This window comes from Sus scrofa, chromosome 16 (assembly GCF_000003025.6).
Source record: "Sus scrofa isolate TJ Tabasco breed Duroc chromosome 16, Sscrofa11.1, whole genome shotgun sequence".
NCBI classification, from domain to species: domain Eukaryota; kingdom Metazoa; phylum Chordata; class Mammalia; order Artiodactyla; family Suidae; genus Sus; species Sus scrofa.
In genome coordinates this window covers 18332588-18358209 of record NC_010458.4, presented here as the reverse complement: position 1 = coordinate 18358209, position 25622 = coordinate 18332588, and the positions used below count along the sequence as shown (strand labels likewise).

General features: G+C 44.1%; 1 protein-coding gene across 1 annotated transcript in view; it reads right to left on the bottom strand.

Annotated features, from left to right (window-relative positions):
• PDZD2 (PDZ domain containing 2) overlaps positions 2670-25622 on the bottom strand; it is a 415428-nt gene continuing 392475 nt past the window's right edge. Inside the window, 9 exon segments of the mRNA XM_021077090.1 lie at positions 2670-5537; positions 13905-14039; positions 16980-17250; positions 18198-18299; positions 21807-21924; positions 22955-24623; positions 24626-25012; positions 25015-25455; positions 25458-25620. Coding sequence (XP_020932749.1) covers positions 5356-5537; positions 13905-14039; positions 16980-17250; positions 18198-18299; positions 21807-21924; positions 22955-24623; positions 24626-25012; positions 25015-25455; positions 25458-25620 — 3468 coding nt within the window. The 3' untranslated portion in view covers positions 2670-5355.

Here is a 25622-nt window from a genome sequence, read left to right as displayed (position 1 = left end):
TAGAAAGTATGTCTTGCACAGGACTTTTTTTTTTTTTTTCTTACTGATATAATGGACTACATTTATAGATTTATTAATTTCAAATCATTGATGTATTCCTAGAATTAACATCACTTAGGTTTGGTATTTCTTAATTGTACTACTGTGTTCTATTAGCTCATATTTAATTAAGATGTTATTTTATTTTTAAATTTGTTTGTCTGTTTTCATTTTAGTCTAAGCATTTTCCTTTTTTAAAAAATTTATAGAGTTGATTTACAATGTTGTGTCATATTCTAAGCATTTTTCAAGTTCATCAAGTTTATCTTCAATGTCACTGACTTGTATTTCTGAATTTGCTTTGACTTGATGCTTCTTTATATGGCTTTGGTTTGGTAAGGTGCTTTATTCAGTTTCTGTTCTTAGTTCTACCAGATCCATATTAATAACATTTGATTTTCTTATCTCTTCTTTGATCTTGTGCTTCTTAGAGGTCACATTCTCTTTAAGTGTATTGAGAATACAAAACTGTTTGTGTTTATGATTTTCTTTTGATTCCCAAGTTGGCTCTCCAAATTATATTTTTCATCTGCCTTTTGCTTATTATGTTTCAGCATCCTCCTTTTACCTTTCCTGGTTTTGTGTTCATGAGAAGGACCCTTGTTGAGCCTGACTGTTTACTGGGAAGATGGGATTCTCCAGCCTGCCATTTGGTCAGTGGTGGATCCTTCAGAGCTCTGTGTTTAAGCATTGTTCAGCTCGTTTCTTAGGATGAGCAAGGAAGGTTGGATACCAGCTGCTTTAATCTTCAGATCTCCTTAGCTCCTTTGGGGGATCGAGAGGAGGGATGTGGATTGGCACTTGGTATGACCTTTATGGGGTTGGGTGAGCTCTGGCCACTAATCCCTGAGTTGATCAGTGATCCCTTTTGCAGCAGGAAACCTGTGTGGTAGGAGTGCCCCTCAGATCAGACTGTCCCTTGCCTGTTACTCCTCTGACTGCCAAGGCTGACTTAGTACCTGGGGAAATTAAAGTGACCCAACCTCTTCAACTTCACCTTCCCCGCCATTCTGAGGAGTGGAAATGGCTCCAATTCTGGGTGCTTCCTTCTTTTTCTGGGACCCATCTTCTCCTGCAGTTGTCTTTCTTCAAGGTAAGTATTTGGTGACATTCTTCAGAACTCTCATTTCATACCACCTTTGCTCCTCTTATTCATAGAGAATTGTATCCCATTTCATTGTTCTCCTTCAGTTTGGTCTCAAATTTTATTTCTTGTACAATATGGTATGTAGCCATCAACATTCACTGAATGGATTTGTGACTATTTCTGTAAGATATTAGCATCCTGCCACCCCAAAAAAGCTCAGCATTTTACTTTGTGTATATATAGAAAGTCAGTCAGCAAGCCTGTATGTCCAGAGAAATTCTGTGATACAGAGTGGGGCCAAAGTTAGGGCCCTACTTTAAGAATGCCATCTTAAGTAAAGGTGTGAGGACCTGGGGATAAGGCTACCAACTGGCATAGGGAGGAGAATCGAGTCTGCAGAAACACCCACAAACTGCAGTGGAGCCTGTCAGTGGCGGTGGGGGGGACACTGAGTGACGACCAGGAGCCACGGAGGTCCCTCTGTCTTTGTGGCCTGGTCCTATGCTAAGTCCTGTTCTGGCTTTCTGTGAGATGCAATTCTGCCTTCTTCCTTGGGTTACTCTAGGTTGTCTGCTTTTGAAAACCAAAAGAGCCTAAAATCAAGTAGATGCTTTTTATTTCACTGTGAAGCAAGGTCCCAAGATCATCCAGTGATGTGGGTGGGGTGATGAATGGGTAGGGGTTTTAGGAAGAATCAAGAATATAGTCATGGTGAAGAAGGAGAGAAAAAACTGACAAGGAGACAACCATTGCATAGCATCCAGAGTCCAGAGGAGGTTGGGAATGGAATTGATAGCAGCAGCATTCTGTGTAGGTGTGATTTTCTCTGGGATAGGGAGGAAGGAACCAGGAAGCTGGCTAGTTGGAAAGATCCCAGATCCGTTGTGGTGAGGGAGCAGAGTGCCTGTGGGCTGGGGGGAGAGGGTTGTGCTCTCCCGTTGGTCTAGTCTCAACAGAGTTGGGGGGGGGAGGAGTGGAGGTTCTGAAGGGGAGAAAATTGATGGTCTAGGGATTGGAGGGCCTGTTGAAATTGAAGAAGCAATCCTGGAAGGAAGGGGAGAAAGCTCCAGGCGGTCAGGAGGTTGTAAAAGCGTGAGTGTTTAGCAGGTTTAGAGGTTCTGGTTTTGGATTGTGTCAGATCTGAGTGTGGCCTTGGGAGAAGGGTAGCTGCTGAGTTCTGTTGTCTTTGTCCCTCTCACCCACTCCTGTAACCAACATTTTTTTTTTTTTTTTGTCTTTTCTAGGGCCAAACCCACAGCATATGGAGGTTCCCAGGCTAGGGTTCGACTCAGAGTTGTAGCCACTGGCCTATGCCAGAGCCACAGCAACGCGGGATCCGAGCCGTGTCTGCGACCTACACCACAGCTCACGGCAATGCCGGATCGTTAACCCACTGAGCAAGGCCAGGGATCGAACACGAAACCTCATGGTTCCTAGTCGGATTTGTTAACCACTCAGCCACAACAGGAACTCCTCAACATTTCTTATCTTGCTATTTTAAAAGGTTATTCCGTAGATGCAGAACTAAATAAACACACCCCCAAACAAGTAGTAAACAGTTTATTTTTTTAAAATTACTTAAAAAAGGTTGTTTATAGAGATGTGGATTTACATAACTTGGCGACAACATTTTTTAAAATGTACAGGCTATTTCATATTATTGCACTTACTCTTTAATAATATATAAGGCATTTTATTTTACATAAATAAAGGATAATGTATAATATCATACAACAGGTGTGATGCCAATTAAGTTAACCCTAAAATTAAATGAGCTGTGTATGGAAGGATAGAAATGAAACCCAACCTACTTCAACCTTCACGGTATATAGCCTTGCAACTAAGACTGACTTACATGTTATAACAGTTACCATCATAGCTTATTGTGGATGACTGACTGACCAGTTAAGAAACGAAAACAAAGCAAGTTTTAGTAGGACAACACCATTAGTGTTCATGTCAGGAAGTGTGGGAATTTATTAGACTCATTAGCAATACTAGTCATGCCTTGAACACTGACGACAAATAAATAGCTTTCTATCTTAGGGTCAAAGTTGAGCTTTTGCTTCTTCCCTTAAATCCCAGCTGCCATATTGCAAGGGAACTGTTTTGGCAAGGTCTTCTAGAAATGGCTGATGACTTTAATACAGTTTAGTGAGCCAGAGGGCCACCCTTGCATGCTTCCGATACAAGGAAGAACCGGAACAAGGTCTCTGATACAAGAGACCGTTCCATTGCTCCCACTGCTCTAGAAAGTCCTGTCACACAGGACTGTGCATTTCTATGTAGGCACAGCCGGAAGAAGGGAGGCAAGAAATTTAAAAGGCGTTTTGACCTCAAATAGCCTCTCATCATTTAGGCAAGAAAGCAGAAGCCACCAACTGACCCCAGAGACTTAGAAACAATCTAGCATGCACCTTGCACTGACTGACTTCCTATAGTATCCTACCTGGAACTGTAATAGTGAAAAGTAGAAGCTAAATTAATCTGGTCTTTCTAGCTAACTCTTGAACTACATTCTCTTTTGTATAACCTGTTTAAAAATGAGAAATCTGGGCTCATACAAGCCAGATAGTTCACTGCCATCTGAGCGACCTCTCTCTGGGCCAACTCCAGAGGTTGACTGGGATTAGTCACTCAGAAATAGGTTAATTAAAGAAATCGCCAACAGAAAGCCTTAGCGTCACCATGCACGCAGGCATGCAGGCTCACCCGTATTCACAGGACTCATTCAGCTTGTGTCACCCGAGGATGTGGGTTGTCACCACACAGTTCTGCTCCTTCCCTTGAACGACCACTCACCCTCATTCTCCATCTTCTTCTTACATTTTGGTAAATTAAGCTGATGTGGGTTTGGATTTTAGGAAAAGAAGGTACAGTACGAGGGGAGAAGAGCCAGTTTTGTGACGAGGAAGAGCACATCGAATGGGAACAGATACTCTGAAGAAGCTCGTGCTTTGAAAGAGCAGCTGGGTCACAAGCAAGCGTGAGTCACAGCAGTATTCTGCAGGGAAACATTTTTGGCAAAAGGAAGACGTTGCAAAACAGGAAAACAAAAAGAGCAAAAATTTCAGTCACTGCAGGGCTATGTCATTACACCCAGGTCAGAAGAATAGATCCAAGGCTTAGAAATGCTACATTTCTTAAGCCTGTTCAGAAAGTTGTGGGGGTGGGGGGTGGGGGGCAGTCAAAGAAAAAATGTTCCATAAAAGGATTATTTTAAGCTCCTCTATTTGGATTATAAATCCAGGGATACTAAAAAGATAACTGATTTCTAAAAATTTACATTAGTAATTGGAGTACATAAAATATAGAAATGGAAACCCAGTGACAATGATATTTTTGTTTGCTCTTTTGTTGACCAGTCTTGAATTCAAGAATTTATTCAAGACAAGTTCCAAACTAGATGCAAGGTGCTTTCAGAGCTGGAACTTTCTGCTCATTCTAAGCAGCAAAGTTCATGGCTATTCAGTACAGTTTATTGGAACTGCATCCCTATAAAACTGCCTTATGACATACACTTTTAGATCATGATCAACACTTAATGGTGATCAATAACCACTGAGTTGAACTATGCATCCGTACGCTGCACATTACACTCACTAAAAATACCACTTTCTCTATTCTGCTTTTTCATTTTTGGATAAATTCCTGAGCTCAGCCTAACCAATCGGTCATAATTGATTTTGTTTTTCAAGTGTCATTTTCTTTTCAGGATAACACACAGACCCAACGCTCTTTCCACTGAATGTGCCTAAAAGCCTTCTGTTATTTACTTACAAAATTATATAAAACTACAGTCCTTTCAGTTGGGACAGTTGTGTTGCTCCTCAGATTGTTAGCTCCCTAATTGCCAAGACTGAGTATGCTGGGATAGGTGGCAAGAAGGATTCGAAGGTCTCACTAAAGGTTTCAAGTGAAGAGGGGCATGCCGCATCTTGTGTCCCCATCAATGAACATAAAGGGTGGTAGGGGACAGGCACTGGAACAGGATGAGCCCTCCTGGCCTAGGTGATTCAGTCGGAAGACTTCTGGGGTGCAGCTCCATTGCTGCTGTTTCACATATAAGTAAAAACTTGGAGAGTTTGATAGTCCTTTCCACACCAGTGCTTCTCTGTTGTTTCTGGAACCCACTGTTTAAAGTCTTTATGGTTTGCTAAAGAAAGAAAAGAACTGAGAAGAGGAGATTCTGGTTAAAAAAAAAAAAGTAACAAGCACTATTAGTGTTACTACCAGTGCTTGTTGCATGAAGAATTCCTGTGCTTTCTAATGACTAACTGCACAGGTCCCTCTGGGACAGACTTCATAATATTCCAGGCATCAAAGTGCACGAGCCCAACCAGAGATTTCCCATTAATGGCAAGAATTTCATCTCCAGCTTCTATTGTTCCAGCTTGCTCAGCTGCACCACCTGTGAGGATAAATACAGAAATAACAGCTTGATACTGTCATAGAATCCAGAATAAATTCCAAGTAAACTAAAAACTTAGGTGGGAAAAATCATGTGCCTGTATTCTTAATAGAGGGAAATTTTTCTTAAACAGGACAAAGCATATATCCATAAAAAAATTAGACTACATGAAAAATTCAAATCTGTAACCCTTCTTTCCTCAAAACATAAGCAACTGATGAGGGGAAGAGTTTTTCAATGTATTTAGTCAACAAAGCGTTAATTCCTAGCTGAGCTAAAAACCTGTAAATAATGCAGAGGAACAAATTAGTGACTTGGTAGGTAGAATAATGAAATCACCCAATCAGGACAGCAGACTGAAAACCAAATGAAAAAACATGAAAGCAATACAAGAGATCTATGGGATAATATAAAGCAGGCCAATCGACGCATAATAGGGATTCCAATTCCAGAAGGAGAAGAAAAAGAAAAGGGGACTGAAAATATATTTGAAGAAATTATAGCTGAAAAACCTTCCAAATCTAAAGGAAACGTATCACGAAGCACTGAGGGTACCAATCAGGGTGAATCCAAACAGGCCCACACCAAGACATTATAATAAAGATGGCAAAAGTTAAAGAGGATTCTACAGGCAGCAAGAGAAAAAACAAAGAGGTAATTACAAGGGAGCCCATGGCTATCAATTGATTTCTCCATAGAAACACTACAGGCCACAAGAGAGTGGCAAGATATATTCAAGGTTCTAAAAGGGAAAAATCTGCAGCCTAGACTACCCAGCAAGAATATTTAAAATAGAAGGAGAGGAGTTCCTGTCGTGGCGAAGTGGAAACAAATCCAACTAGGAACCATGAGATTGTGGGTTTGATCCCTGTCCTTGCTCAGTGGGTTAAAGATCTGGTGTTGCAGGGAGCTGAGGTGTAGGTCACAGACCTACAAAAAAAAATTAATAATAAATAAAATAGAAGGAGAAACGAATTTCTCCAACAAACAAAAACTAAAAGAGTACAGCAATACTAAACCTAGTCTAAAAAATATTGAGAGGGCTCTAAAAAAAGTAAGAAGAACTAGGATGGAGGAAATCAAAACTGGAAAGCAATCATCTAGATAAGCCAGTATACAGATCTGAAAGAAAAAAAAACTATTGTAAAAGTGAACATCAAAAGGACAGACATAAAGATGTTAAAAAAGGATTTCAAAATCATAAAATGTGAGGGAGGAAAGTAAGAAAATCCAGCCTTTTTTTTTAGAATGTGTTTGAGCCTGTATGACTATCAGACTAAAGCAAGCAGATACAGGAAGGAGTTAACATCTTGAAAAACAGGGCAACCACAAATCAAAACCAAATTTTACATTCAAAAAAATTAAAAAGAGAACACAAACATAAAAGGAAATCATCTGACCAAAAAAAGAAAAGAACAAAGGAGAAACATAAAATCAACTGGAAAACAATGTTTAACATGGCAATAAAGTAGTTCCTGTTGTGGTGCAGCAGAACGAATCCGACTAGGAATCACGAGGTTGAGGGTTTGATCCCTGGCCTCACTCAATAGGTTAAGGATATGACATTGCCATGAGCTGTGATGTAGGTTGCAGATGTGTCTCAGATCTGGTGTTGCTGTGGCTGTGGTGTAGGCCGGCAGCTGTAGCTCTGATTCGACCCCTAGGCTGGGAACCTCCATATGCCACGGGTGCGGCCCCCAAAAGCAAAAAATAAAAAATAAAATGGCAATAAATACATATTTATCAACAATTAACTTAAATGTCAATGGACTGAAAGCTCCAATCAAAAGACATAGAATGGCAGAATGGATAAAAAAGCAAGAGCCTACAATATGCTGTCTACAAGAGACTCAGCTTAGGGCAAAGGACACATATAAATTGAAAATGAGGGTATGGAAAAAGATATTTCATGTGAATGGACAAGATAGGAATGCAGGAGCTGCAATACTCTTGTCAGACAAAACAGACTTCAAAACGAAGCCAGAGTTCCTGTCCTGGCTCAGCGGAAAGAAATCCAACTAGGAACCATGAGGTTGCAGGTTCCATCCCTGGCCTCACTCAGTGGGTTAAGAATCCGGTATTGCCATGAGCTGTGGTGTAGGTTGCAGACATGGCTCAGATCTGGCATTGCTGTGGCTGTGGCGTAGGCCAGCAGCAACAGCTCTGATTCGACCCCTAGGCTGGGAACCTCCATAGGCCATGGGTGCAGCCCTAAAAGGACTAGAGACAAAAAAATAAATAAATAAATGAAACGAAGGCCATAAAGAAAGACAAAGAAGGACACTACTTAAAAGGATCCACTCAAGAAGAGGATATTACAATCATCAATATATATGCCCCTAACAGAGAAGCACCCAATACATACAACAAACACTAACAGACCTAAAAGGAGAAATTGATGGGAATACAATATTAGTAGGAGACTTTAGCACCCCACTCACATCAATGGACAGATCCTCTGTGGACAGAAAATCAATAAGGCAGCAGAGATCCTAAATGATGCAATAGAAAAGTTAGACTTAATTGACATTTCAGGGCACTGCATCCAAAAAAATCAGAATATACATTATTTTCAAGTACACAGTGAACATTCTCAAGGATTGACCACATACTGGGGCGCAAAACTAACCTGAGCAAAAATTAAGAGTATAGAAATTGTTTTAAGTGTCTTCTCTGACCACAAGGGCATGAAACTAGAAATCGACAGGAAAAGAAATGAGAAAAAGCTGACTACATAGAGACTATACAATGTGCTACTTAAAAACCAGTGGGTTGGAGTTCCCATCATGGCGCAGTGGTTAACGAATATGACTAGGAACCATGAGGTTGCAGGTTTGAGCCCTGGCCTCGCTCAGTGGGTTAAGGATCTAGCGTTGCTGTGAGCTGTGGTGTAGGTCAAAGATGCGGCTCAGATCCTGCGTTGCTGTGGCTGTGGTGTAGGCCCGGGCTATAGCTCTGAATAGACCCCTAGCCTGGGAACCTCCATATGCTGTGGGTGCCGCCCTAGAAAAGATAAAAAGAGAAAAAATAAAAATTAAAAAAACCAATGGGTCAACAAGGAAATCAAAAGGGAAATTAAAAAAAACCCAAACGATAATGAAAACAACCATTCAAAATCTATGGGATGCCACAAAAGCAGTTCTTAGAGGGAAGTTCATAGTGATACACGCCTTTCTCAAAAAAGAAGAAAAATCTCAAATTGACAACCTACCACCTAAAAGAATTAGAAAAAAAACAAACAAAACCTAAAGTGAGTAGAAGAAAGGAAATCATAAAGATCAAAGAGGAGATCAATAAAACAGAAATTCAAAAAACAGTAGAAAAAGTCAATAAAACCAAAAGGGTAAACAAAATTGACAAACCTCTGTCCAGACTCACCAAGAAGAGGATAGAAAGAACTCAAACAAAATAAGAAATGTAAAAGGAGAAATCTCCACAGATACTGCAGAAATACAAAAAAACCCATAACAGAATACTATGAACAATTATATGCCAACAAATTTGACAACCTAGAAGAAAAGGACAACTTTCTAGAGACATACAGCCCACCAAAACTGAATCAAGAATACAACAACTAAACAGAATAATCACTAGAAATGAAATTGAATATGTCATAAAAACACTCCCTACAAATAAAAGTCCAGGACCAGAGGGCTTTGCAGGTGAATTCTACCAAATATACAAAGAACTTATACCCATCCTTCTTAAACTTTTCCAAAAGACTGAAGAAGGAACACGCCCATAGACATTCTATGGGAACCTCCATATGCCGAGGGTGCAGCCCTAGAAAAGACAAAAAAGGCAACACCAACAACAAAAGATTAACATTCAGAAATTGGTTGCATTTCTGTATACTAACAATGAAATATTAGAAAAGGAATATAAAAATACAATGCCTTTTAAAATCACACCCACGAAAATTAAATACCCAGAAATAAACCTGACCAAGGAGGTAGAAGACTTATGTGTTGGGAACTCTAAAACATTAATCAAAGAAATTAAAGAGGATTCAAAGAAATGGAAAGATATTCCATGCTCCCGGATTGGAAGAATTAATATCATTAAAATGGCCATCCTACAAAAGCAATATACAGATTCAATGCAATCCCTATCAAATTACCCATGACATTTTTCACAGAACTAGAGCAAACAATCCAAAAATTTATATGGAAGCCTAAATGACCCAGAATTGCCAAAGCAATCTTGAGTAACAAAAACCATTAGAAGGCACAACTCTCCCAGACTTCAGACAATATTTCAAAGCTACAGTAATCAAGACAGTGTGGTACTGGCAAACAACAACAACAACAACAAAAACCCAAAAAACAAAACAAAAAAAACCAGACATACAGACCAATGGAACAGAGAACCCAGAAATAAACCCAGACCACCTATAGTCAATTGAAAAATAAGGTGTGTACACACACACACACACAGTGTGTATATATATATATATTTTTATATATACACACATATACCACACATACATATGTACATATACATATGAATATACACACATGCATATACATATATGTGTATATATACTTATGTATACATATATACTGTATATACATGTATATATGTATATACACACATATATATATAACTGGGTCACTGCTGTACAGCAAAAATTAACAGAACATTGTAAATCAACTATCTTAAAAAATAAATTAAAAAAAGGAAAACTCCAGAGTTCCCGTCGTGGCTCAGTGGTTAACGAATCCGACTAGGAACCATGAGGTTGTGGGTTTGATCCCTGGCCTTGCTCAGTGGGTTAAGGATCCAGCGTTGCCAAGAACTGTGGTGTGGGTCACAGACACGGCTTGGATCCTGCATTGCTGTGGCTGTGGTGTAGGCCAGTGGCTACAGCTCTGATTAGACCCCTCGCCTGGGAACCTCCATATTGCCACCGGGAGCAGCCCAAGAAATGGCAAAAAAAAAAAAAAAAAAAAAAAAAATTCCTACATCTAAAATAATTTTCTCAGAAATCTTTAATTAGATCTCAAAACACTGAGCAGATAAATCTATTTCATCCTAAATTTGTGAAAATCATTGTTAAATATTATTTGATATCAATACACATGTAATTATAGTTGATTACAAAGATTGACAAAATTAAAAAAATATAGCTGGAAGAAGGTAAGTTCAAATGCAATCCACAGATGGACAAAAATGTTTGATGTTGTTAATAACAGAGACAGATCCAGTCTTTGGAAAAGAGATGAGACCAGCATCAGCCGCACAGTGGGAGCAAAGAGCCCGATTTAGTCCCAATCATTTTTCTCAAGATACACAGTTTTGGAGGAACCAAAGCACTGTTGTCTGACATATCCAATTATTCTGTGTTGGCATATTTTCTTTTCTACAAATATCAACTAAAGGCCCCGAGCAGATTATGCGAAACCAGAGAATTTTCTTAGTGTTTGTCAGGGTCTAAGGACGTGGAGGGTTCTGTTAATGAAAATAGGAGGCTGTGAGTTAGGGGAAAAAGTGCCTTGAATGAATAGCAGGCCATCAGAGTGGTGTGGCCTCAAGTCTGTGACTTCAAGCAAGTTACACGTTTCTTGAAACCTGTTTTTTTCTCATCTGCAAAATGGTGGTGTTACCCTGTCTTGGGTTATAGCAGGCATCCACTGAGATGAAATAGATCAAAGTCCTTGAGGAACCATTCAGTGCTGTGCGGACCAAAGGAAGTGCTAGCTTTTGACTTATACATAAGAGAGAAGTACATTTCTTTTGTTTAAACCACTGTTATTTGGGGTTTTCTATTACATGGGGCCGAAAAGAATCCTAACTGATTTGATCAGGCTATGTCTATTTATTGAGGTTTTTTTTTTTTTTAAAAAATGTCGTTTTAGAATGCCTTTATGCTGTTCCCCAAAAAGGTCATTGCATAATTTGTGTGTGACACACTGTTGGTTCTTTCAGGTTGTTACTGTGATTTGGGATCATACAGTACTGACTCTGCTTTTAGCTTTTCCCCCCGTTCAGCACTGCTCTTGAGCTGGTATAGATCTAACTTGCTTTTTTTTTTTTTAATTACTCAATGAATTTTATTATTATTATTTTTGTCTTTTGTCTTTTTAGGGCTGCACTCACACCATATGGAGGTTCCCAGGCTAGGGGTCAAAACGGAGCTGCAGCCACCAGCCTGTGCAGCCACAGCAACTTGGGATCCGAGCTGCGTCTGCGACCTACACCACAGCTAACAGCAACGCTGGATCCTTAACCCATGAGCAAGGCCAGGGATCAAACCCATGTCCTTATGGATGCTAGTCAGGTTCGTCAACCACTGAGCCACGGCAGGTACTCCTAACTTGCTTCTTAAACTGCTATATAGTTTCCTTTTAATGGATGTAGTATATTTTACTCATCACTTTGCTACAGATAGATATTTAAATTATTTCATAGCTTCCATTTCAGCAAACACTGCCAAAATTTCCCCCAGAGAGATGAACCAGTATATGTATTTCTGCCAGAAAGTATGAGTGTTCTCCTTTCCCTACATTTTGCCAACACATCACACTATGGAATTTCTCATTTGTGACCAACCTAGTTTTAAAAAAATTATTAAATTATTAGATTTCTAATAGTTATAATGTTCACCCAATAACTAATAGAAGTTTGAGTATCCTTCCCTGTATTTCTTGACCATTTAGGTTTTAACTTTGGTCTATTTTCTATTCATTTCCTTTACGCAGGTTTTTTACTTTGTATTTTTCTTATTGAATTATAGTTCTAAATTTCCTATATATCAGCAATAATCACTATTTTAAAATGCTATAGAGAGGACTACTAAAATATCACACAAAAACACATCATAAAAGAATATATATAAAATGTCGAGGCATTCCCTTGAGGCTCAGCGGTTAAGGATCCAGCACTGTCACTGCATTTCAGTCTGAATACTCCTGTTGTTTTTCAATAGTCATGATTTCTCCAAATATTTCCTCTCTTATTCTCTTTACTTTTTGCTTTTTAGGGGTGCACCTGCAGCATATGGAAGTCCCAGGCTAGGGGTCAAATTGGAAGTGCAGCTGCTGGCTTCCACCACAGGAATGCCAGATCCGAGTTACGTCTGCAGCCTACACCCCAACTCCCGGCAATGCCTGATCCTTAACCCCCTGAGCAAGGCCTGGGATCGAACCTCCATACTTGTGGATACTAGTCAGGTTTGTAACCCACTGAGCCACAACATGAACTCCCTGAATTATTAATTAATTGCAGAAATATACCACGCTGCTACTGCCTAGAGGGTCATTTAAAAAATAACAATCCTGGAGTTCCCGCTGTGGGTTTGGTACTAAAGACACACACACACACACACACAAAATGTAACAATCCTTACTTAAGAAGAATTGACCTTATTACTTGTTGACTTACTTATTCAGTTATAACCCGTTGGAGTGTATGCTATCCTGCAGGAAAGTAAGATGGGAACAGTAGGTATCACTGGAATAGCTGGTAGGAATGAGATCTCTTCATGAACTTGAATAATTCATTTTATGATCTTGGACTGTTACTTTAAATCTCTTCAGGTTCCTGAGCTAATTATATTAACAATTACCAGTATACGTGTGTATGTTGTAATGCTAACAATATCAGAATATAACATATATTGTATATAGGACATAGTATTATAGTATAAAATATTACATGTAATAGGATATATAATCAGCATGTATGCGTATATATATATATAAATATGTCATTAGTATAATTATGTTGTTAATTTAGTTGCTCAGCTCAGGGACCAGAAGAGACTTCTGAGAAACGTCTAGGATCCTAAAACGAAGTATTCCAGTTCATGAAGAGCCCTCACATCTACCAACTATTTCAGCAATAGCCCCTGCTCCCTGCTGCAATCCATTATTTGCAGTTTTAAGTGAATATGATCTGGACCAACATTAAGTACCCTTGACTGGCAGTTCTGACGGCATCACTTAGCTGTCAGCGATGTGAACACAGCAAGCTAATAGTCAGAACACGAAGGCACGACCATGGAATTAGGGGTCCAGTATAGAAACTGGGGCACAGGCTCTGGAGCCAGACTGCCTGGCTTCAGACTTGGTTCTGCCACTTACATCTGTGTGACCTTTGGTGCCTGCGTAACTAACTGCCCCGTGGCTCTGTTTCTTCTTCTGTAAAACAGGGATGATGAGAGAACCCATCTTATGGAACTGTTAGGTGGACGACATGAATTAATATGTGTAACATGCTCACAACAGAGTTGTGAGCACATGGTGAACCCTGTATGTTAGGAAAACACTTTAGATTTAAAACAAGTTTGATTTCCAAATGGAGAGCAGCGGCACACACAGAGAGAAAACAGGTACCAGGCGGCCCGCTGGGCTTCCAGGACATTACCTTTGTATACTCTTTTAACGAACAGGGGCCCGTCTCCAGACATAGACGATTTCCCTCCGTCCAGGCTCAACCCCAGCCCAGCTGAGGTCTTCAGCACTTCAACACACAGAGCCTCGTGGGCAGCCAGGCTTCTCCCTGCAGCGAGTGCGTTTGTAAAGATGAGAATGACAGGGACACACACGTACCCTCCTGCCCGGTGCTCCAAGTGTGTTCCCCTGGTACCAGGGGTCTCCTCTGCCTTGAAGTGTTGATAACATTTGAGACCAGCTTCAGGGATGGTCTCCCAAATTTGAGCTGCCCTCCTGGCTGTGTCCTTGCTGTCCCTGTCCCTCTGTTCTCCTAAGCACTTCCTGCAGGTATGGAGACTGCATTTATGCCTAAGCAGAAACCCTCAGAAGCCAGCCTGCTCCTGTCAAGACCACACAACTGGTGTGTGTCTCGCTTGGGGAATCAAATTTGATTTCCTGCCAACCTCGGCTGCCGATGGCAGCAGAGCGTCACAGTCTGGTGCCGACAGCCTGCAACACCCAAATGCCAAGCTTCACGTGAGACGTGGAACTTCCCTCCCCTTCCCCCATGCCTGTCCCTCTGAGGGTACCCCTGCCTCTTCTTGTCTGTCTGCATCACACACTAGCTGCCTTCCTTGCCAACTCTCGCTCCACTGTGGGAAGAGCGTTTCCATGGTGATGCCTGCTCCATAGCAACGAGAGTGTGCCTACTTTGTGTGTTAGTTTGGAGAGGCCAGACTGGGACCTATCATGGGGGTTGGGATTGTAAACTTGCTTTTTGTTTCTCTTACTTTCATGCTGTATCAGTGAGGATGTCTGAATTAAGTGGAAAGGGGCACTTAATTGCTTGGGAGGCAGGGCAAGGACCACAAATAGATTAAAGTGCCAACCTAGCATCATCGCCTTTGAACATAAGGGCCATACATGGTCTGAGAGAAACTTACTAACAGTGGGAGCAGCACCATTTTTCAACAGCTGATTTTACTCGCTGTTAAACAGGAAAACAGACCCATTACAGTGGTCCTCAGTGCTGGCTACACACTGAAATCACCTGGGGACCTTAAAAAGATATTGGTGCTCGCCCCCGCTCCATCCCCACCCTTCAGAGTTTGACTTATTGAGCAGGGTCATTTCCTGGGCATCAGGAGTTTAAAAAGCTTCCCTGGTGCCTCTAACATCCAGCCTCCTGCATCAAGCCCCAAGCGCGATGCTCTCAGTTAAGGAATAATTGCATAGGACCTGGTAAAACCCTGGGGCAGGGGTATTTTAAGGAATAGGAACATGAAGAAGTAAGTTTAAGCCCTGAACTTATTTCTTGCAGTTTGATTACTGTAGCGGCAGGTTCAAGGCTAGATGCCTTGAAGGTGTCACAGGAATACTTAATAATTACAAATTTGGGGATATCCTTCCAGATGTGTCATGAGTCCTAAAAACTCTGAAAGCTGTTAGGACTAAGTGCCCAGTGGTTTCCTTTGAAAGATTAAGTTTCCAGGATCCCATGGAAATATACCAAACAGTTGAGACGTTGCAGAAGCAAAGGGGATGAGGTGTTTCCCTGTAGCAGGAAGGGCTTCCACTTTCTAGAAGAATAAGAGCAAGACAACAGAGCAGAGAGAGGAATAAGAACACCCCCAACACCGTGGAGGCATCTGGACAAGAAGAGTTTCTCATTTGCTCAATGGAATCAGTGCCATTTTCAGCAAAGTCATTACAAATAGCTCAGGCTGCCATGAAGGCCGATTGAGCAGAGAGGAAATCGGCCAATTTCACTGGGGAGAGATGCTGAGAAGAAACAAAAGGCCCTCCCAGGAGGCAGCACCCTGACCTGAGCTGCTGTAGCCTCTTTTGCCCTCTGGCCTAAAGCAGCCTTGCTCCTGAACCCTAGGTCGAGGACACCACAGAGGTCTGCAGTATTTACCTGAGAGCGTCATCAGCCTAGGTTTCCGAAATAAAAGTGGTACTTAGATTTGCGTTAAGTACTCAGATGGCTCCCTATGTGGGCCTTGGTGTGACAGAAGGGAGGGCACACAGAAAATCTGTTTCTGAACCTCTTATAGGTTCTTTGTGATTAGGGCTATAGCTTTTGCTTTTTTTTCTTTTTGCCTTTTCTAGGGCCGCGTCCCCGGCATATGGAGGTTCCCAGGCTAGGTGTCTAATCGGAGCTGTAGCCGCCGGCCTACACCAGAGCCACAGCAACAGCAACGCGGGATCCGAGCCTCGTCTGCAACCTACACCACAGCTCATGGTAACGCTGGATCCTTAACCCACTGAGCAAGGCCAGGGATTGAACCCGCAACCTTATGGTTCCTAGTCAGATTCGTTAACCACTGAGCCGCGATGGGAACTCCAGGGCTATAGCTTTTGTTTTTAAACACCTTGCCCCCTCATTTCCTTGTGTTCTTCTAAAACAGAAAAGACTACAAACCCTGATGTGTCCCAAATCTCAGTTCTGGAATTTCTCTCTCAACAATGATTTCCTCTATCACAAGAGTTTGTTTTACTCACCAGCCATTTAAGTTCCAAAGAGGGCTGTAAATGTGAAAAGGATTCCCTCTTAGGACATTTAGAGAAGCTATAAAACAGTCATTTAAAATCTTCAGGGAGTTCCCATTGTGGCTTAGTGGTAATGAACCTGACTAGAATCCATGAGGACACATGTTTGATCCCTGCCCCACCCAGTGGGTTAAGGATCTGGCGTTGCCATGAGCTGTGGCGTAGGTCACAGACGCGGCTCAGTCCCACGTTGCTGTGGCTGTGGCGTAGGCCGGCAGCTGCAGCTCCGATTCAAGACTTAGCCTAGGAACTTCCATATGCCACGAGAGCAGCCATTAAAAAAAAAAAAGGACCAAAAAAACCCCTTCACCAGTGTGGTTTTAGCTAGGGTTTTGTTTTTCTTTTTTTGAAACTTATTTGTAACACTGCTTTTATAAGAAGCATCCATAAACACGCGACCTCACTACATTTCATTTCTCCAACCCAGATAATGGTAGTGATTGTCTTTGTGTTCAGCCAGAATCAACTCTTGCCAGCTGTTCATCCCCTGTAGGCAGCTGAACTGCTGTCTTACCCATTCCAGCCTCCAGGGGGCTGCTCTTTCCGGACATCAAGCCCTTGCCGTTGGCTGTGGGAGGCTCCTGCCTGGTGGAGGGCCTGGGCTGATCACTCCCTTTCTTGATGACCATGAGGACATCCTTGTGCAGCTGAGCCTGGTGCAGAACCTTCAAGACATCCCCGTGGGCTAAGCCTGCCAATGAGGTGCCATTGACTGATAGAAGGAAATCCCCTCGGCTCACGGTCCCTTCCTGAGAAGCTGCCCCCTGAGAAAACACCCTGTGGACCTGGTACAAGGAGAGGACAAAAGCCAAGTTCATTTGCAACCTCTAATCAAAGCAAAAGGGCAAATCTGTAGTAAAGAAATTTTCTAATGGCAAGTTTTCCAAATCATACAAACACTTGGTTTGTTAAAAACACTTGGTGCGAGGAATGGCATTAAAGACGTCAGTACCAGCACCTCAGTACATTTTCACTCTATCCTTGCTAGTGTCTAAAGTGTGCCTGGCACTCCATGGGGCAGTAAGAGTAGAAGATGAACAGGACCTGTTCTCGTCCAAGGAAGGTGGCCTCTCCCTAATGATCTCAAAGCCCTCCGGGTGGTATAAAATTTTAAGTTGTTGATCTTGAGCAAGAAGTGATTTATAAGCAAATGCAAGTTTTGGTCAATTTGTTCTAATGTTCTTCTAGTGCTTAAACCAATAAAATATTTAAGTGGATACAAGGATATAGACAATCGCGTTTAGATATATTGGCATCTAGGAGGTCACTCAGCTTGTACATCAGCCAGCCAGCCATGTGTTAAAAGTGTAGGAGTTCCCTGTCGTGGCTCAATGGTTAATGAACCTGACTAGTATCCATGAGGACGTGGGTTCAACCTCTGGCCTCACTGGGTTAAGGATCTGGTATTGCCATGAGCTGTGGTTTAGGTTGCAGACGTGGCTCAGATCCCGCGTTGCTGTGGCTATGGCTGGCAGCTACAGCTCTGATTTGACCCCTGGCCTGGAAACCTCCATATGCCGCAGGTGCAGTCCTAAAAAGACCCCCCCCCCCAAAAAAAAGTGTGTATCTGTCAATGAAAGTTAAGTATTACTTTGCCATGTTCCGATTTTTGTATGGGAGCAGGAAACAAACACCAGCATTCTTTGGACCCACTGCCATGAATTCTGTCCTGATCAAATCCTGAGGCTGCTTCAGGAGGGACTCTCAATGGCATCTCGATGCTGTCACTCACCACAACTGCTTTTGGCTCCACGTCTGTCCCTCCTGCCACACTGAATCCCAGACCTGAGCCTTCTTTTTTATTCAAGACTATGAAGCAAACATCTTCTTTATTCTAGTGGAAAGAAACAGAAACAAGCATATTCTTTGTGCCAGAGTAAGGAAGTCCTCCTGTAGAACCGCAGAGCTTGTCACCACTAACCCCAACGGTCCTGCAGGAGCTTCCACACCATGCTGGAACCAGGGTGCCTGTGTCAGACATCCTGCATCCCTCCTGGGTGGTGCTTATGTGGAGTTTTGAGGGTCCATCCTGTAGCTCCAGAACCACGAGGAAGATAAGATGAACCAGGATGGTGGCAGGGACAGGGACACTTTAGAAACCATTCTTGGCACCAGCCTGTGTCCCCCCAGATCTGATCATAGCGACCTACACCACAGCTCACAACAATGCCGGATCCTTAACCCACTGAGCGAGGCAGGGATCAAATCTGTGTCCTCAGGGATACTAGCTGGTTCCTCACTGCTGAGCCACAACAGGAACTTCCATAGCACATATTTCAATCATGAAGGAGATTTTTACAATTTTCTAAGTCTATAATTGAGCAGAGCCTGTGTTCTCAGCAGCTGAGAGAAGCAGAGGTGCCCAGAGACAGAATAAGAGCACATTGAGGCTGTAAGTTCTATGTCCCCTCCCACCATGTTCAGTTCTTTGGGTTTCAGGTGCCATTGAAGCTGGCAGTCATAAAACACAAACTGCGTTGAAAAATAAAAGGAAATTAAAACTATTTGTTAACTCATATTGAGACTAAAACAGTCTTAGTAGGTTCCTAGTATTAGGTAACAAAAGACTGTCTTGTGTTTCATGCATCAATTGAAAGATACCTTTGGAATAAAGACTTTTTTTTCTTTTTTGTCTTTTTGCCTTTCCTTGAGCCACTTCCTGTGGCATATGGAGGTTCCCAGGCTAGGGGTCTAATCGGAGCTGTAGATGCTGGCCCGTGCCAGAGCCACAGCAATGGGTATCCAAGCCACATCTGTGACCTGCACCACAGCTCATGGCAATGCTGGATCCTTAACCCACTGAGCAGGCCAGGGATCAAACCTGCAACCTCATGGTTCCTAGTCAGATTCGTTAAGCACTGCGCCATGACAGGAACTCCAGGAATAAAGATTTTAAAGTGAAAAAAATTAGCTGGGTTAATTATTTTGAATTTTGACCTCAACCCACGCAGTAGATATGATTCAGCATCATTTTAAAGATCTGTGTTGCCAGGTTTCTCATGAAGTGATTTATAATTCAAATTGGAGATGTTCTCAAACACAGCGATAGAAAAAGAATCTAATAATAATCTTCCAGGATTGCTTTGACAGAGAAAGTGAAGATGTTGGAAGAAAAAAACCATCTCTGTGTTGTGCTGGGGAAAGAACTCAATATTTAAAAGAAACAGTGCTTTTAATCTTCTTAGTTAAGTCATAAAGAATCATCCCAAACACTTTACACCTTTTTAACAAGTTCATTCAAACCAAAGCTCTATATGCTGACACTACAATATCCTGCAGAAATTTGGGGGCTGGGGGCTGGGCTTTTGGCTTTATGGGCAGGTCAAAGCACATGTATGTGCAGACACTGCTGGAGAGAACAATGATGACTAGGCATTCTCACAAAAAACAGGAACATGTGGTCTGGGAAATGATCTCTGTGCAGTTTCAGGAAGTCTGATGCAGAAATTGAAATACTTCTCAGATATTTACATGCCTCATTGGAGCAAAGAGACAGAATATTTGAAAATGTGACACTTGCACTCCAGGACGTCTCGCCAAAAATTTTAACTTTTTCAAATTCTTTCTTTTTCCACTTGTGTTTGAGGATACAGGTGTGCCAGAAGCTGTCAGGCCAAGACCTGCCTCCCTGAGAAGCCAGATAGATCACCTCAAGAGCTTTCCAGGAATTGCCCGTGTGGAAGTCACAAAACCAGGGCTTGTTTCCTGACTCTCGCTAATCTCTTGCAGCGCCCTCCAGAGGCCACATGGAGTCATCGCATGCAGCTCCCTTTTTGACACCTACAGACCACACTCATGGGAAAAAAGCAAGGCTGGAAACTTCTGGTCTGAAGGTGGCAGAGAAAGGACATCTCTCCTCACTGCTCCTATCTGAAGACAGTAAGAGAAAAAGGGAAAAGAAAGCTGCATTCTGATGAAAGTAGGAATAATCTTCAACACAAAGCCACGGTACCTGCTGGTGGTGAATATGGAGCCAGAGCAGGGGATGCGGGAGGCTCAGAGCACAGCCCACCGTGGTGCTCAGCACCCACCTTCTCCAAACAAAAAGTCTCTACTTCGTTTGTGCTCCCTGATGATGTGCCTCTCATCTGTGAGGTTGGTTGAGACGCTTTGGTTTTCTCCGTATAGCTCAGACTGTAAAATGTCTGGAGCAAAGAGGGCCTGGCAGAGTGTGAACCCACTGGGCCACCGTGACTCAAAATCCAGAGTAACACTCTCATGCTTTGCCATGAGTTGAAGGAGGAAGGGAGAGGATGGACCAGCCCCTTTCACTGAAAGGAAAAGACGCCACATGTCTCAAGGTGTTTCCTCATCGCACAGATCCAAAGCGGGGCTGAGAATCCGAAGGGAGTGGAAGATGAAAGGAATTAGTGTCCTGTCTCCTCTCCATGCCAGCTCACTCCTTAGATGCCAACGTCATGGCTCTTCTGGGTAACAGAATTGTTGGAACAAGTTTGTGGGTGATATCAGTGGCCAGATACAGTGCGCCACTCAAGAAAAATTATTCTTATTTGCTTTTTTCTCTAAACAGAAAATATTCATTTGTTAGGGTTCAGATCTCTGTGGGGCATTCTGAGAAATGAAAGCGCTTCAGAATTCCCTTCATGGCTCAGGTGTTAATGAATCTGACTAGGAACCACGAGGTTGCAGGTTCGATCCCTGGCCTTGCTCAGTGGGTTAAGGATCCGGCGTTGCCGTGAACTATGGTATAGGTCGAAGACGTGGCTTGGATCCCATGTTGCTGTGGCTGTGGTGCAGGCCGGCAGCTGTAGCTCTGATTCGACCCCTAGCTTGGGAACTTCCACAGGCCACGGGTGTGGCCCTAAAAAAAAAAAAAAGAAAGTGCTTCAGAGAAGCATTCTAGATATGAACTCATGGTTTCTTTTGTTATTGTTTATTGCCACAGCCAACTTATTGAAAGACTTGTAATGACTACTCAGCTTCTTTGAAGCTCTTATACTTGGGGCCAAGGTAGGGCTACACAGCTGTTAACTCTTACTTGCCCAGCAGGTGGCTCCCTTGACAGATGGTTTATGTCCACTTAGGTGGACAAAGGTACTTGTGCCTGTTCCCCACCAGATGCCTAGCCCTGTTTGAAGGATTCACTGCAGACAAATTCTAGGTGTGGGGGGTAAGTGGGCAGGATGGTAACCAGTTTCTACCAGGGAATTAAAACATCAGTGGTAGTAGCAATCTAACACTAAAAATTCAAGACAAGCAAACCTCTGAAGCAAGTGAGACAGAAGTCAGACTGAGTTGCAGAACTGGCCACTTGAAGGGCTCACCTGAGCACTAAGGTAGCGGCTGTCCCATCTTCCTGTGTTTTCTGAATTTCACTCACCTCTGATTGTGCTTTCGCTTCCTGAATGAGAGTTAGGACAGTAGATTTTGACCCCACGGATGTCAAAACAGACTGCAGTCTTTGCTGGTTCCCCGCCGAGACCAGAAGTTGATGCAAACTAAATAACATAAATGCATTTGAAGAATATTAAAGAAAAAAGCAATTTCTCCATTTTATTAGGATGCATTTAAAACTATCTCCTTTCTACATTATTGCAGGTATTTTCTGATTTTCAAGCTCTTTTGCTCGCAATTCCCATTCCAAACTGCTTGAAGAATCCCACATGCTGAACAGGAATTTCATTCACTACCGACAGCAGTGGAATTCCTATGGATTCTGGGATCCCTCCAAGATGTTAGGGGATGTTCTGGAGTTTAACAGAAAATCTCAGACATATTAAATATTCTATAGGCTCGAGTGAAATATTTTAAAACAACCTAGAAATTTCCTGTTAAGATTTCAGTCACCTTCAAAGGCCCCGAGCTTCCCCTGTCCTGCCATTTTTCTCACAGCGCTTCTGCCTAAGTGCCCTGCCCTACAGAAGCCTCTCTTTAGAGCAACATTTTGGCAAACACTTTTCCTTGCAGGCTCTTTATTTTTCCTGTAATGATATTAAGAACAAAATTAGAGGCTAGAATAAAAAAAGGAGGACGTCAGTGAAATTTATTCAGAGAAATCTGAATCAAGTCTTTTGTTTAGCTACTTGTGTTCTTCCAACGTAACTTCCTACTTTTGACAAACGGACCGTGGGTTATGTAAGATTTTTTTTTTTCTTTTTTCACTACTGTACCGGCGGCATGTGGACATTCCCAGGCTGGGGGTTGAATCAGAGCTGCAGCTGCTGACCTATGCCACAGCCACAACCATGCCAGATCTGAGCTGTATTTGTGACCTACACCGCAGCTCGCAGCAACGCCGGATCCTTAACCCACTGAGTGAGGCCAGGGATTGAACCCACATCCTTACAGACATTATGTTGGGTTCTTAACCTGTTAAGCCACAATGGGAACTCCACGTAAGAGGTTAACATTAGAAGGAGCTGGGCGAAGGATACATGGAAGTCTGTACTCCCTTTGCAACTTTCTATAAATCTAAAACTAGTCCATAAAAAAGTTTATAGAAATAAAAGAGGAGGGGCAGACACTTACTTAACTGACCAGCTTTTTCCGGAAGGCAGATCCTGGGTTATCTCACTCATATTGGGGGCTGAACTGGGTGCCCTGGGCTCAGTGGCTTTAGGGCTGGCCCTGTCCGCGCCCTTCACGGGGCAGGAAAAGGCGGTGGACCCCCTGAGGCCTCCAGGAGGGGAGCCAAGTGACCTCTGGGGGACGATTTGCAGCTCGGTTTTGAAGAGCACAGCAGTCGGCCCAGCTGAGAAGTCCTCGCTGCAGAGCTTGTCAAGGTCAGGCATGCTCAGGGCTCTCAGCTCCTGCAGCTTCGAGCGGGACAGAGGCGAGGCCTGGGTGTGACGCACGGAGGACTTATTCCTCTTGGCGGGAGACGCCGGGGTCACCGCTGGGGTGGGGATTCCCGAAGGACCCAGCCATCTCTTTGGGTCCGAGTCAGAGCCCTTGTTACCGGCCTCCACCAGGCTCTGCCGGGAGATGGTCAGCATCATGCTCGACGGGGACTTGGCCATCGGGGGGACGACGGCGCTGGCTTCACCTTGGCTTTCGCTGCAGGAACTCAAGCTGCGTCTCAGTGACCTCGATACTGGGTCACTGGCGTGGCCGAGGCTCCCGGAAGCCACGCTGCCGGATGACCGTCTCCCAACGGGAGGCTTGGAGCTGACCGACAGAAAAGGGGAGGCCCCGGACTTGGCCACAGGCCGGTCAGAATTGGCCAGGTTCTCAAAAGACTTGATCCTCTGCTTCACAGAGAAATATGAGGTAGATTCATGGGGCCAGTTCTGCTCTGCGTAGTAGTGTCTTCTGGTGACTTTGATTTTGTCTGTGAGCAGGCAGCTCGTTTCCGGCACTGAAAGGACATCCCCTTCGTCTGTGGTTGGAAGGTTCCTCGACGTCTCCAGCAGGGGCTTTACGCTATACATCCCCTGTCCATTAACCAGGCCCAGCACAGCACCTCTGGATGCCTTGGCCTCCAGGTGGCCCCCGCTAGCGGCAGGGCTCTGGCTGTCCCGGGGGGTGCGCCCTGGGCTGTGCAGGATGTGCCCCTCTCGGCTGAAATGGCTGGAGAACTGGGCTGGCATGGAGTAGGTCCTGGTCGCTGGCCGTGGCGTGAAGTAGGGATGGTCATCCAGTGCCGAGCCCGCTGGTGCACTGCTCCTGGACGTCCCAAGGGCGTCTGACATCTGGCCTGACTTTCCCTGGCAGGGATCTGCCTTTCCAGCTGGCAGCTGCGGGGAGGAGGAGGAGGAAGTCAGTTTCGCCATGGTGAAAGATCTCTGCGTTTCCAGCTCTCCCTGGGAGGTCCGAGGCGTCAGTGAGGATGGATGATTTGGGGAGGATTCCACTGACTGGTGACAGAGCCTGACTTCACTCTTCTCCTGACAGTTGCTCTGGGCCAAGAACTCTCCCTGTCTGTCACTCTCAGCTGTCTTGTCACCACATGTGTTCTTTGGCATCCTTTCAGAAGAGATCTCAATGATTTTCAGCTGGTTAGTTCTTTCTAGAGGCTCACCAGCAGCCACTTTGCTTCTTTTGTCACCAGTCACCCCAGCCTGGGTGGCTTCTGCTGCTGAGTCCAAGTGGCTGGATTGGGGCCGCTGGCCCTGCCTGGGAGGGGTGGCTTCCCACTTGCTGGCCCCCGAGGACCCACTCCTTGGTGCCAAGGGACTCGCAGGCCCTGGGGCTGCAGGGGAGCCTTGCTTTCTGGTCCACACTTCGGAGACCTGGGTGCTGCTGGGCAACCTCGGTTGGGTTCTGAGTGCACAGCTGGGTGGAGCCTACCGCAGGCACCTTGCTCAGGAAGAGTCCTGGGGGAGGACAAGGGTGACGTGAACGTCCTGATGCTGGTATCCGAGGCCGAGGGCTTCAGGGAGCCTGGGGCCCCCAGAGGAGGCTTGCCCTCCAGCACACTCTGGGGAGATTGGGGGGCTGCTGCGGTGTTTTGATCCTGTTCCTCATGGTCAGCTGTGTGGAACCGGTGTGCCACCACCTTAGGAAGCATTTTGTGGGTGGCTTGGGGGGAAACAAGGGCTTTCCTGGGCTCAGTGCTCCCCGCCTTCCCCGTGTGAGAGGTGGGGGCTCGGAACTGACTTTGCTTTTGCTTTTGATGCTCAGTCTCTTCAGCTTAGGACCAGCTTTGGTTTTCTGACAGTTACTCAAAAGGGTGTCCATGGAACTTTTTTTGGGCGGGTCTTTATTCTCAAGATTCAGCTTCAGGAGAGGAGAACTATCCGGCACAGCAACCCCCTTTCTGTGGCTTGAGCCCAGCGCCTGACTTTTGGGGTCTGGACTTCTGGCCAGCATCGTGGATCGTTCTGTTTCGGCTTTGCCCTGCGGATGTGTCCCTTGGTTGTTTTTATTTATCTCTTTAAACCAGGCCACGATGGGCCGCCTGGAGATCATTTTCGGCTTCTGTAGCGAGTCATCTGGGTCCTGACTTTCGGAGATGTGCAGGTTCCCCAGGTCCGGCAGGCCGACCTCAGGGACATCTGCGCTGAAGGAGGACCCACGTTCAGTGGTTGCACGTTTGTTTCTTGTTCCTTAGGTGGGGTCTGCTCCTCCAGCCAGTCGTGCTCCAAACCATTCACCATGTTAGGAGAGCTGGGGGTGTCTGGGGGGCCTGGAGGAGGCCGGGTGGCTTCCCCGTGTCCCCTGCCCAAGGGGGGCTGTGGTCCAGGGACACCCTTGC